The sequence below is a fragment of the Agrilus planipennis genome, unplaced genomic scaffold (assembly GCF_000699045.2).
Source record: "Agrilus planipennis isolate EAB-ADULT unplaced genomic scaffold, Apla_2.0 scaffold28, whole genome shotgun sequence".
Taxonomy (NCBI): Eukaryota; Metazoa; Arthropoda; class Insecta; order Coleoptera; family Buprestidae; genus Agrilus; species Agrilus planipennis.
The window spans coordinates 125,897-141,411 of NW_020438897.1; the positions used below are offsets into that span (position 1 = coordinate 125,897).

Consider the following 15,515-nt stretch of genomic DNA (forward strand, 5'->3'; position numbering starts at 1 on the left):
TCCATAAAACATTGTAACGGTTCGAAAAATTGTGTTGAGACTTTATGAATTATTTAGACACAAGTAGTATTTTGTATCTTCCTTATGTCCTGTTGCATTTTTATTATACATATTACATAAATGCAGATAGCACTGTTTCAAACATTATTTACATATTGTTGATTAAGCACATATTTATTGCTAAACTTAAAACGTATATTGATTTTGACACGGTCCCGACTGGTTCTCTTCAAAGGCGCGATAATTTCTCATTTTCCATATAATTTATCTCCTTCAGTAATCGTGCCCAGTAAATAGCTAAAGCTCTATCAGTCACACATTTGCAGATTAACGCAGCCGATTTTCATTTTAACCAGTCGAAATATTAAGACAAAATATCGGAGACAACGCTAGAAACTGTCACGTGATTTTTGAATGATGAGGCAAACAGGAATCTGATAAATATATGTGCGACACGAAATTACAAAGTCAAATTCGAAACGAACTCGTCTGCCATAAAGTTACTGGTGTTTGTAGGTAGGTAATGCATGTAGTTGGCGGGTCGTTGTCAGGGGAACAAGCTTCGGACAACTGGCTAGTGCTTTCGACCTTTTTATTGGCAATGCATAAATCGGGTTTTTTAGCAATGACCCAAGAGGCGCCTCACCTCTTGAATAACAAATAAAAAAAATTGAAATTTCACTCTACAAAACCTATACATACCTACTTATTCAGCTTTGAAAAGCTTAGAATTTAATTACAAACTTTGGTAATAAAGTTTAGTTAAATTTAATTATTTTTGTCTACTTTAGTAAACGTATATTTCGTCAGGTCTATAATGGCCTGCTTGTTATGAATAGAAGTTAATAGAGAACGAGCATTCTGGAGGCTAATACAGGATGGTAAATACTAGTTTTACGGCTTAAAATATTATCAATAATACGATAACATAAAAAACAATATGCAATACTTTTTTTTCATTGTTCAATAAGTTGTAAAATAACTCCTAATTGAATTATAGAAACTGAGATTTAGTCTGGGAACTATTATTAATTTGCATTAAAATTTTTAATTTTCCACTTAGAATTTTTGAAATTGGACGAGTAGCTTCGGAGATTNTTCGTTCCGAAATATACTGGCCAGTGCTTTGACGTCAAATTGACGCCATATTGAGAATAGTGGTTGTGCTCGTTTACAACACTTTTGCTCCAAAAGTTATTAAAGTTTCTTACAACAAAAAATTCCTCAAAGTGAGATACACACACCTTAAAATATTATCAATAATACGATAACATAAAAAACAATATGCAATACTTTTTTTTCATTGTTCAATAAGTTGTAAAATAACTCCTAATTGAATTATAGAAACTGAGATTTAGTCTGGGAACTATTATTAATTTGCATTAAAATTTTTAATTTTCCACTTAGAATTTTTGAAATTGGACGAGTAGCTTCGGAGATTACGTCCTAATCCAAAGTCACAGATTTTATTTTTTTATAATAGTACAGATAAATAAGTTGATGTTTTTTCTTTTTCATTAAAATAAATGTATTATCGTGTATACACTCATACGCATCAGTCTTAAAAATTTAAAATTCTTCCCCACCTGCCATGATGGAGAAGTCTTGCCCAAATAGATAATAAATTCTTCGCAATTAATAAAAAATAACTTAAGAGTATCTGCCGTTATCACTTGGTGAAACATGATTCAAGATTAAAATTTATTAAAAACTCGATACGTATTTCGCCTTATAAGGGCATCTTCAGGAGTAACAAAAACTATATTAATTAAAAAACAGGAACTAAATTAATTTACAGTACATCCTACGAGAGTGGGGGTTGAACAATGTTTTTTTATTTTTCTTTTTTATATAAAAAAAGAAGAAAAAATAAAATAAAAATATCACCAACCAGCAACTAAATTTTGGCAATAATCCCCTATTGGACCAAACATTGTTCAACCCCCACTCTCTTAGGATGTACTATAATTAAAAATTATTATTAAAATTAAAATTATTAATTTAGTTACTGTTTGTTAATTAGTATAGTTTTTGTTACTCCTGAAGATGCCCATTTTTAATCCGCAATTATTGTCAAACAAACTCTAATTGTCACAAAAAAAAATGAGACTTACCTCTTCAGCAACCTCTTTTACTTCTCCGTTCTTTTCACTTTCTTTGTTTGGTTTCGGCTTGTCTTTCCTCGAAAACGAAATGCTCCTAAACGACCACTTTTTCTTTTTCGTCTTTTCTTTGTTCTTTCTACTGTTATCACCGTTTTCTTCCACTTTATCTGTTGACTCGTTAGACTTTTCTTCGGGGGTGGTCACTTCGTTGGTTTGTTCTACCGTATGATTAGTGGCGTCACCTGCTTCCGGTGCTGTTGCTTCTTCGGCCTCTGTCGCAATACCATTTTCACCGCCTGACAATTCTTTCGCTTCTTTCTGTTCAGATTCTTTGGCCGTTTCTTCTTTATCCTGAAATAATGGAAACTACCCTAAGTAAAGATGAAGTGGATACTAAGATTCGTTAGTAAAACTCACACCACAAAATAAAAATAAATTGTTGTAAAGACAGGATTAGACTGTCCCTTTTGATTGGCACCGACTCCAAAAATAACTGATTATAAATTAAAAATTTATATAAGTATGGATGATTTTGTTGATTGTTCTGTAATGTACTTTACTTTGAAGTAATTAAAATATTATTTTCTACTTTTTTTCAAGTTTGTATATGTAGGTATAGTCATGAAGTAGGTTTTTATTTTTTTCTAAAAATTAACTTTATTTTTTAACTTGAGTATATATTTTTTGGTTTTGTTGTTATTTTCAAACAGTATTGAATCAATTTTGATATAATTTAAACAGGACCACCTCTGAAGTATGATTTACCAAACAAAAAAAATCATCAAAATATATTTACAATTGGCGGAGTAATCGCAGAACAAACACATAAAAAATATATAAAACACGTCATGCGTCCCTATAAAATTTGAAGGTTTCTCTCAATTCTTCTGGGATCCCATCATTAGATCCTGACTTGGTGCCAATTGGACCAACTGGGCAGTATACCTTTTTAAACAAAAAAAATTCTGGAATCGGTCAGACGTCTTCGAGTAATCGGGCAACAAACATTAAAAAGAAGATTCCGACGAATTGAGAACCTCATTTTTTCGAAGTCGGTTAAAAACAGAAAACTTTTACTTTATTTATTTTTAAAATTATTCTTATGGAAGTGATGACAAATAAATTTTACATACATAGATTACTTTATGTGGTTTGTTTTGCCAGACTAAGCACACGTGCAAATACATAATTTCTCTAATTAAGTATACTACATTTGTTGCTTATAATTATATACATTCTTCTTAACAAGCTTCTAAATAACTTACAAATATAGGAAACCATAAATTGGCTAAATTGCTTTTTTGAGTTGCTAATGGGTACACACATACATATATTGACTGATTAATTTTTGATTCTGTGAATAACCAAAACATTAACTTTGTAACAACTACACTCATAGCAACAAAAATGTATTAATATTATGCTCCATATGTAAATATTTAAATCTTGTCAACAAAATGTAGACGTTGACCTCTTATAGGAAATAATCATAGTAGGATGCACAAAACGTCGATAAATGCACGTCAGAGTCGAACAAACAGAAGCTTCTAGAAATGCCTGAAGTAATTTCTATTATTATAAGGCCATTTTGACACAGTGCGGTAACAATACGATTTACTGCATGCAGTATAAGCTTACGGTAGAAAAAGACAACACAAACGAAGTACTTTACTGTCTGGCATTACGCAATGGTTATTAACAATAATAATATACGTAGAAGCGATACCTTCAAGAAAACTTAAGAAGTGGTACAGTAAAGCAACTCGAACATAACTGATTACATTTAGGAGGCGCAAGTTAGGAATGCTGACTGTAATTTCAATTAGCTACTCATATATTTGAGATACATATACCAGTATAACTTAATACTTTAGAGTGATTCGTGTCATCTTGGATAATTAGTTTGTTCTAATAGAACTTAATCTAATTAAACTGGTCTTTCTGATTAGTAAAGGATTTTTGGAAAACACCACATCTAAAGCTTAGATATATTTTAATTATTTTAAAGTAGAAACAGTAATCCTTTATAGGTTTAGGACAATTATTTTTCATTTGCTTTTTCAAAACTATGACCTTTATTGGTAAGACTCATATTAAAAGTTTATATGATTCTTATTCACTTGGGTGTGCTTCTTAAGAAGTTAGCACGTGACGAAATTTAAACGTTGAATTTTAATTTTACATTAATTAAGTAAAAGTAAATTTAAAGCACATTAAGTAACAGAAACAACTGATCAGACGATTTTAATATTACAACGCAGTAAATAACTTCATTGCTTCTTATTGATGACACCAATAAATAATCGTTCCATCACACAAAGTACCTTTTTTAAAGCCCACAGTGTTGGGTAACCCATTTAAGTTGGTCGCACGCCTTACCATTGTTTACAACAACTCAATCCAAAAGGACACGTGCCCCTGACCCTGAGACATCCTTAACAACTTCCGTCGTCACTACCACACGACCATAAATTCATCCACCCACTCAACCATCCATATAGGATCATCAACTTGGTCGCACTATATAATCAGTTGAAGAAGTGACCCTTACGACCTTCTACACGGACATCAACCCCATCCTCCCTGATTACAATAGAACGACGCCGCTTCATCATTGCCGCCGTCATTGTCCACTATTAATTACGATCACGACCACTCGTGCGTGAGATGAGACACAAACATACGCGCGAATCAACGTGCACGTAGTCAGACGTCGACCACCGTACGTGAACCTGTGTAAATATGCGTTTCTGTACGATAATTAGGAAGATGAAAATCAAAACGGAATTTCATTAATGCAGACTGTTCTTGGAAAAGAAGTGGTACAATTTTTACCTATTTTTCTATATTGGCACTGTAAACAAAATCCTCTTTTGCAGAGTAACAAACGATTTTATTCCTTGTAGACGTTGACGAATGCAGATCTTGTAAATTTAAAAGCAATTCTTTTTTGTTTACTTGCTCGCGAACGGTTAATTTAGAAATTCGAAAAAGGTTGTTAAAGGTGTATCTTTGGAGCGCGGCGTTGTACAGGTGAGAAACATGGACAGTGGGTGCGGCGGAAAAGAAAAGGTTAGAAGCTTTCGAATGATGAGGATAACGTGGGTAGAAAAGGTTAGAAATGAAGAGGTATTAGAAAGAATAGAAGAACGGACGACTCTATGGAAGTCAATAAAAAATAGGCGAGATAGGTTGGTAGGACACCTTCTCAGGCATGAAGGTCTGATCAGAGACATATAAGAGGCAGAAACGGGAGTTAGGAGGGGGAGAGAGACAGACCTAGGTTAGATTACTGTTCGCAAATGATTAAGGATGTGGGATGTTCTAGTTTTAGGGAAATCCGAAGATTAGCTCAGGATAGGAAAGAGTGGAGGTATGTGTCCAACCAGCCTTAGGACTGACGATCTTAAGATGATGATGATGCCTAGATTACCTCACACTTGAAAATGAATGGCTATCTGTTTTTAATTTAAGAAACAACTATGGTGATTTAAAATAGGGCATCACTTTTTCAAATTTTTTAACACTAATTGTATAAAGTGAACATTTTTGACAGTTTTAAATGACGGGCCAAGCTTTCACGCCTTTAACTCTATAGGTAGATACATCTTTCCTTATCTCAGAAGGTGTTTCGTCATCCTTTTGACCTCCATCTTATAGTTCTTTTCGTTCTTCTACCCTTTCTAATAACCTTCTCATTTCTGACTTCTTTTCACGGTTCTTTTCCGCCGCGCAAACTATCCACGCTTCGAATTCGTACAGAGACACACTCCAAACTTACACTTTTAATAATCTTTTTCGAATATCTAAATTGATCGTTTACACGCATAGAAGTGTTTTTTGTTAAAATTCATTGCTTTATGTCATCATCCGACTTCTTCATCCTGAGTTATTCCTACATATCGAAAATCGATGACTTCCAGTTACGCCACATTTGAACTGTGAATACTAAGTAGTGTGTGATCGAAGCAGTTGGGCGATAGTGAAGAGAGAGAAAAACTAATCCAATGAGACACTTCTTGATTCAGCTTATTATTGTATTTTGATTGTAACATTAAATTTTTAATTCTGTTATTCTTATAACTTACACAATGAAATCTCCCTAGACCATTTGAATTTCGTCATATATAAAGAGTTTATATCGCATTTGCAAGGAATGTTATTGTTGGGAATTTTAAGACAGGCACATTATTATGTAGGTCAGGTATCTAAGAAAAACACCCGATGATAATCTCGACCAACAAATTGCTTACAAGAAGAAAAAATAGAAGTGGCACTCAGCTGAATAATAATTGTCATTCAGACGTAGCAATGACATGAGTAAACCAGCCATATGGTACATTAATTTGAAATAGAACACAAAATATAAATTAAAAATACATAATATCAAAGTAGGTTCAGACTTAATTAAGTTTTAATACTAGTTACAGTTTAATTTTGTCCCCTGAGGCAAAAGGCAAAATGAAATATAAATTTAATGTCATTACCGCAAAATCAATTCTAAACATAGAATTGCTTATCATAAGGTAGTACGAAGACTGGTTCGGCACGCACCTTTACTCCTTCCCATCATGAAATAATCTTCGCATTTCCCTTAAACTAGAACATCCCACATTCTTAACTATTTGCGAACAGTAATTTAATATAGGTCTACGTCTTCTTCTCTTAACTCTTGTTTCCGCCTCTAATACGTTTCTGACTAGACGTTCATGCCTGAAAAGGTGTCCTACCAACATATCTCGCCTATTTTTGTAGAATTTCATAGAGTCCTCTGTTCTCCTATTCTTTCTAATACCTTTATCATTTCTAACCTTGTCTATCCACGGTATCCTTCCTCATCGCCTATAACACCACATTTCGAACGCTTTCAACCTTTTCTTTTTTAGTTATGCTGTTATATAGTACCTATATCGAATCGTTTATCATCAAACATGTACTGTTTGTGTTCAATATTTTAAAATATTGCAATAATGTTTCTTCTGAACGCTAGTCAAAAATTTTTAACTTAATTCCACGATTTTTTTTGCACTTCATGTTTTGATGTACACATAGTAGATCGTTTGTTTTGACAAGCGCTAAACTACTATTTCGGTTTGTTTTCAGAAGGCTTTGGGCGGCCTGCAGTGAATCGAAAAAAGCTGTTTTAAAGAAGAATTTCGATTCGCTCTGGTAAAGCTTCTCAATATTATTTACGCTGGTTCTTGTCTATTTGCAATCAACGGAGAATAACCAAAACAAAATTTAAAATTTTATTGGTACGTTTAACCAAGGGATAGCAGAAATGCTGAATACAGAAACGGAAAAATATTTACACAAACGTAGTTAACTACGCAATTCTTGAAACATAGGGAATAATATTATCAGAGCTACATATTTTATGGTAATACAGGGCAGTACTTTACAAAAAACTTCTTTTAGAACGTTACGGAGCGAGCTAGTCTTTTTTTTAGTTATTCAATTGAAGAGTTGCCAGTTTTCGTTATATGTGTGTAAACCTATCTTACAATTAGCATAGAAAAGGAGAATTTTACAAATGAAATTTACAATTAATTACCATATCTTCCTTTGATATTCTCATAAATTATAAATTAAGAACATATAACGAAACAAACCATAAAATTCGTAAGATACAATACAAACACACCAACATTACGAGTATCTACGATTTCGTTACATAGAATGTCCGCTTCATTATAGTGTTAGCCAGTATATGGACTAGTAAAAGGCAAATCAGTTACGCTCAAATAACTCCAATGTCAAGACACATGAGAGTCCTGTGATGATGATGATGCGAATGTCCTTTCGAAATTAAGGATAGTGTAGCGAGCACGTGTGTTTGTGTGCGATTCGCAGACTAGCCGCGGCCGCCTTTCTTCATGTGCGCCGTAATTGTAAATGTGTGTGTCGTATCTGCGTTCTGGGAAAGCAGTTAAACAGTTCAAAGAAAAAAAGAAACTATCCGGATGTTTCCAGAAGGTTCCAAAAGTAAACAAAAGAGTATTTAAAGTAAGAAATAAATTGACCGTTGCAGAAGTGAATCGGAAAATAAATTGACAGTGATAGCAGTGAAATAAATAGCGCAGTGAATAGTGATATATCGGCAGTAGTGTAAATAAGTAGAATAATTCATTACCTAAGTTTAGTAATAATTTAATAGTGTTTTTAAGTTCTTTAATAATTAGTATAAATAGGTTTTGTCGTTATCAGTCTTAGAAGTTAATTTTGTTAAACCCCACGAACATTACAATATGTTTGTTATCCTACGTATTAATTGTATCCTAGGTCGCAACAGCTGTCACTGCAATTTAATTTCTGCTGGTCTGAATAAAAGGTTATTATACTTTTAACTAGAAACATTTTACCCGCATTCATGAAAATGAAGTAAGATTAATATCATTCCAAGAATGTTTATATAATGTGTGCACATACAAATATTTTCTGTGAACTTAAATGCAATATAAAATTGAATTAGAAAAGAATGAAGTGACGAATTACTATTGCAAAATATGTTTACAAAATTAAAAAATTCATTTAGCAAGCAACAGAAATGTGTTTCTCATGTCGTGGTTTCTTTAATAGGTAAACATATGTATTCTTGCTTCTTAACAAATCGGTCAACAGTCGTATAGTTCATGCGGTTGTATTGGTTAATAACCACCATTGTGTGACAACTAATTGAAATATAAACTAAAGCAAAATAGACTTTTAAACTACAATAAGCGCGTACATGCGATGAAAGTATCAATTACGATTAACGATCAAAAGAAAATGAAAACTTATTACCGTATATTCATGTACTTATTATATTACACAAACAATTAAAATTTTCATAAGAGAAAGAGAACAGTTTAAATAATGTTAAAACTTGAAAAATAGTTTTAGAAGCGTTTTGCAATAAACGTAAAAATGATACTCTTAAAAGAAACAATACTAAGGCCAGTTTCACACGATGCGATAACGACAAGACTGCACGCGACTTGTATCGTATCGGAACGCCGTTTTCACATTGTGCGACTAAATATTGGGTGTGTTCCGAAATATAACCCAGCATGGTGGCTAGTGCTGATGACGTCATGAATCGACGCCATACTGTTGATTCGTTCCGAAATATACTGGCCAGTGCTTTGACGTCAAATTGACGCCATATTGAGAATAGTGGTTGTGCTCGTTTACAACAGTTTTGCTCCAAAAGTTATTAGTTACAAAAAATTCCTCAAAGTGAGATACACACACATCCGTTTGATATACTACTACGTCACACTTGTCTCACCAGTACAATATGGTGGCACACCAGTACAATATGGCGTCGATTCATGACATCAACAGCACTGGCCAGCATGCTGGATTATATTTCGGAACACACCCATTGTTTCGACAACGTTCCAAGTTAAAATGCGAGCCTACTTATCCTCGCAGTGTTGTCTGGCTTAGTTGTATGTATCTAATGGAGCGAAAAACAACCATGGACAACGATAATTTAGAGCGACACACGACATGTGTGAAAGCGTACATTTAGTTACACTGAATATAAATGTCGTGCAGCATTTTTATCGTACGATTTATTAATACAAATCGGAATGTATTTGCGATATTCTGTACTGCAACGATTTTAATCGCGCATAAATACATTTACTTTAAATATAGTTACTTTTGCGTCGTTGCGATTTACAGCATGCAGTAACTCGCGTCGTTATCGCACTGTGTGAAAGTGGCCTTACAAAATCGCTCCTATACATATACGCGTGTTCTGTATGCGACAGCTGCTTTTCTTATAAACCGTTTTACGCAAAAATGTAAAATCTGGTACAGCAATAAAATATATCAAACTACAAATATTAAAAAAATATGGGAACTTTGTAATATTACAACGTACTTAGGCCCCTTGTTTTATTAGGTAAGCTGTGGGGTTCGATCGAAAACCATTTTGAATGAAATTTTATACACTAATGGAGACTTCAACATCTAATCTAAGGATTTTCTATTACAGACAATCATCAAGGGGCAGTATCATCTCAAAAATAAACTCAGTATAGGAAAATTCGTATAAATACATTCAGTCCCCTTTTTATATAGATATTAAAGGGGGCGTTCAAATATTACGTAAGCAAATTTTTTGCAATTATTAACCCGCCTAGCCCTCCTTAGCAAAAGTAAGCAAAGTTCTACCCCACTCCCCGGATTCTTACGTAAACACTAGTACATGCATTTTTCAATGTATTCTGGTTTCTTTATTGATTCATGAGTCCCTGAAAATGCGTTTCGCTTTCAAGCATAGACTAGTAGAAATGCCGTATGTGTTCAAACCAAAATCGACTAAATTTTGTAGAAAATCCGAAAAAGTAAAAAAATAAATACTGCTCACGTAATCATCATCCAGACCTCCCATGCCCCATATCATAAAAAATAAGCAAATCAAAGACCCCCCCCCGCTCCCCTTGCACTGCCTACATAATACTTCCATGGCCCCAAGGTAATCTAAGTCCAGTAAATGCAATTTAAAGCTTTTAGGGGGTGTTACGATCAAAAGATTTTGAGGGTTCGGCTAGTCCAAGATCGTTTTCCGAGAAATAGATGATATTTTCAGATAAACGTAGCTGGAAAAATATATTCCATACGTTCACCAAACTTCGCTCATGTCGACCAATAAATGTGTAATTTCTATGTTCGGGGGACGTTATACCTTGATTGTATACTTATAGCAGATGTTCACAAATGGGCCACTTTTTGTCTTATTTTCTGAAACCACAATTTGTTTGTACGAAAACATTTTGATTTGATCTCGAAAACAACAAACACTGGCTTCAAAACGGAACTTTATATGTACATATCAACCAGCATTGTAAAAGAGAAGCCACACAAAGCAAACAAGCATCCCCGATCGCAGCTGTTTTCAGGAAACTACACACACACACAAACATTTAGATGTACCTCCATACTTTGGTTCATAGCTGGATGAACAATTATTATTTATTCCGTCAACGGTAATTCAATAGAAAATACAAAAGAAATTATAAAATAAGTATTAACAATATATATACTAACACAAATGCTATAGGTACAAAAAAGCAAATTCCTTCAATAACGAAAAAAAATAAAATTCCCTTTCCAGTCTGCCTTCCCAAAAAAGATGCAGGACACTTCACTATTTGTGTTTTTGAAAAGATGTAATTTTTGATACATTTGACTATGTAGAATAACAAAAAAGTTTCAGATAAAAGTCTAACTCTCCAAAAGGCTCAAAAACTACATTATTTTAATTTTTATATGGGACATCTCCAAAGAAATATGTAACCTTTTAATTTCTTTAACATCGAAAAATAAAATTCTGCCAGGTCAGAAAATTTGCAGAAAAAATGTACTACAACCGAAGTAAGGAATTTCAAGATAATAGCATTCGAAGTATTTTTGTACATACATACTGATCATTAATTGATATCTTAAGTATTCGTTAATTGTCTTCGATAGATATCAGATGTAATAAATTAATTAACTAAATACCGCACATGTCAACTATAAAGACATAAATTCAATTCCGTCTACCCGCATGGATAAGGATTAAAACGGGAATGAACTCAGTAGTTGCTACATATATGTGTCTACCAATTATGATTTGGAAAAACTTTTGTGCAAGTCGCATCTTTTTATGAACGTACGTACGATACACAAAGAAAGAAGTTTTCCGTAAATTATTTAATGTTCAAGGGAACCACACACCAAAAAGTTTAAGTTATATGATGAGTTGTTATAAAAAGGAACGTAATATATTCATTGTTTCCGCCTTACTCCCTATGTATAGCAATATTTTTAATTACTGATAAAGTCTAAAAAAATAATTCTATGATTCGTGTAATTTTTACTTCATTAAATAAACTTTTTACGTTCACAATCCCTAACTTCTTTATGAGACACAGGGAAATGAAAAAAGTAAAACACACAGAAATCTAAAAAAACATTCATGGACCATCTTCTTGAATCTTTTAGAGATCGTTCAACAAGTACTACATACGTATGTACTTACAATACATATATATATATATACACAAAGGCGAAGATAAATATTATGTGCGTTAATATGTGTGTGTTGGTTCTTAAAAGAAAACCGAAAAAAGACGACGGATTAATTTGAGATAAAGCCAAGGAGCTGTGTAACTTTTAATAACTCGAATGAATAACATTCAGTTAATCATTCACAGCGAACCTACTTTTATAAAGAACATACAGCATGAGATACGCGTCTACATGACATTAAACTGTCTGGCAAGAAATTAATAGGTACTTCGAATATCGATCAGTTATTAACATTATAGTAGAAGTACGTACTCTGTTTAATTAAACTGTGAATTCAATTTTTCGAGATTCAACCATTTAATATTCATTAATTTTTAGTGAAGAATTCGTGAAATGACATAGAAAGACTTTTACAAGGAAATATGTCATTTAATCAATCATTTCTTTTTCCTATTACTCATTTTTGACCAACGGAAAATTCAGCTACACCATCTAGTTTAGGTCTGCTAAACAGAACGTTAGTGATGTGTCTTCCATTCATTTAGGAAAGGCAATCCAGAAATGTGATCTGGATGATAATGCAAGGTCGTAATCTCGCTCATGAAGCATTGATGCGGATACGTACAATTTTCTTAAAACACAACTTATCAATCGCTTAGCTGACTCTACAAACAAGCAACACCATTAAGTTACCCAGCCTTGTGTGGTCCTTGGAAGGCGTCCAAGACCCTGATAATGTCCTCAGAGTCCGCTAGTTTGCCATACCTCTTCAAGACAATCCAATCCAAATTGTTAGGGGTCTTCCAAGTTACATCTTCCCTCGATGAACTCGCTGTACCTTGACTTTCGTAGAGATTTCAGATGCTCATTCGTTGTTGCTGATACTAGTCATGCTATTATAGGTAAGTGCTGTTTGTTTTGACTTAAAATGGTCCTACTCATCGACAAAATCGCCACTCTCCATGTGTGGATACGTTGAGAATTTACAGCATCTCCACTATAGCTTCCCCTCAAAATTCTTCTTCTAATATCACTGATCCATTGTACACAGGGGTTTACAAAATCTCATTAATGTTAAAGTGCACTAACTATTTTCAATTATTCTCAAATCTTCTGCTCCAGCGGCCAATGGTCAAGTCCTACTCACAATGTTATTAAAAAGGTTGGTGGTTGGCGTTCAACCGGTGATTACCGCCACTTAATACACAAGTAGTAACGGATAGCTATCCAATTCCTTTCATTGATGACTTACTTCATTGTTGTCACGATTGCTCAATATTTTCAAAAATTAATCTTGTTAAAAAGCTGATTATTAGACTTCGGTGGCTGAAGGGGGCGATGATAAAGCCGTTATCAAACCACTACTTGGTCTTTTTGAGTTCCCTTGTAATGCATCCGAATGTGAGAGAGATCTTTCAATTCCATATAGATAACATTCTTAGCAACGTAACTTTCGCCTCTTGATTCATGTTTGACTTAACTGCTTTCTGTAAATCTGCTGAACAGCATGCCAAACACCTTGAAACTATTTTAAAGATTTTGCGAGAGAATAACTTGTTATCAATTCCGTAAGTGATCCTTTGGCAAGAGAGAAGTCTTCTATCTGGGTTACTACCTTGACAAGAGCCGATTTACAGCTCCATTAGAGAAGGTGGATGCAGTCCTGAAATTTCCAACTCTTGAAAAGGTTATTTCTGTCGACCGCCTCAAACCGGCCTTTTCTATAACAACTGATTCACACTGCCAGCAAACAGCAAATAAGGAGAATTCACATCCAGATCCCTGTACTCAAATTGATCTTAACAGAAGCCTTCGCTCTTACATGAATAAGAAAAAAGTATAGTTTTCTTCCCCTGTGATCTAGGATACTGGAGGGAGAGCACCTGTGGGGTTTTCGGTTTCTCTACCTCATTAACAAAGTGACGCTGCGCGGGAAGTTAGAAAAAATTTCTACACGTTTCTCAAGGGAAAATTACTTTATATATGTTTGTCTGCAATTTAGAAATAACGTGTTTTTTTAATTATGTGCTACTACTAAGACACAAACAATATTTTTTGTCTGTCTGACGGCTGAACCGATTTCAATGAAACTCTACACACATGAAGACGAGTTTACCCGGCGAATGATTAAGGCTATTTTATTGTTTATTGAATTATAATTGTATTTATTCTTAAAAATAGTTTTGTGCAGACGACGTCGCGGACAAGAGCTAGTATACAATATTTTGCAATAGATTATAACATTTTTTAATCACATTTAATTTGGCTTTTTATTGTGTTACAGACTTTGGAACTACCACAAAACTTATTACAGTCAATTTTACTTTTCCAAAGAAATTAATTTCGAAAGCTTCTACTAAACTAATTAAAAGACGTTTATCGTTAGAATGCAACATACACAAAACAACTTCTATTACACATCTAGCAAAAAGAAAAAATGAAAATTAACTAGTGTCATGGTCTGTTGCCCACATTTAAAATTCATCATCGATTTTATTACGGAAACAGTTGTTGACTAATAATGATTAATAAAACTGACATTAATCCGACCGGTAATTTTAAAAAACAAAAGTCAATGGAAAGTAATTTTGTGGGAGTATTATTATGTTATGTTAACAAACAATTTCATTATTTCAAAAAACAACATATCAATTGCAATAGTTAATACGACGTGTAGAAAAGGTCGCGATTAAAGACCTACATAGGTAAATGTATTTAAATATCGTTTATATTACAACGTTTGATATGCACAATTGTAGTATAATAATGTACGCACATTACATAGTGTTTACTGAAGTTATCTACAAATGGTAAATAAACCATTTTTTAAATACTTCATTATGAAAAGGTGTAGGAAATCAGATAACTAAAGTTGGAGGAGACAGTACACTTCAAACAAAGAATAATGCAATGAAGAATCGCTTCATGGGATGGCTGAGATAAGAAATGTCGGTCATGTAATAACAGTAAAAAATTAATATTTTTAGGACTCTTTCATTACTTATTACATTTGTATCAAACATCAAGATTTAGGATTAAAGGGAAGTAAGTATCCTATAAGTTTTGATGGTCAGTCAATGAATTAGCATAGGGATAACAAATTATAATCGTGACACTATACAAAACTTCTGTATGCTCGATTAGACATGGCAACCCTAGATAAAAACGTAATATTACATGTGAAGGGAAGGTAAGAAACTACTATTTTATAATGAATCAAAAAATGCAGTACTACAATGACACTTGGCGTAACGAAAGCCCTTTATCAAGGACGAATCGGTTCATGGACACAATTAGGTACCGAAAAAAATTTGGACTCGCACCACGTACATGCCTCGACCTACTACAGAAATATTGTTTTGACGATCCCTGCTTACAAGCATGAGAAAAAATACCAGATCT

At 33.5% G+C, this 15,515-nt stretch overlaps 1 protein-coding gene across 3 annotated transcripts in view; it reads right to left on the bottom strand.

Moving 5' to 3' along the window:
- The window catches only part of LOC108744541 (pollen-specific leucine-rich repeat extensin-like protein 1), a 107,718-nt gene that overhangs the window by 45,596 nt on the left and 46,607 nt on the right, over positions 1-15,515 (bottom strand). For all 3 annotated transcript variants that reach the window (XM_018480358.2, XM_018480360.2, XM_018480359.2), the window contains exon 3: positions 2,115-2,456. In XM_018480358.2, coding sequence (XP_018335860.1) covers positions 2,115-2,456 — 342 coding nt within the window. The remainder of the gene's footprint in view (positions 1-2,114; positions 2,457-15,515) is intronic.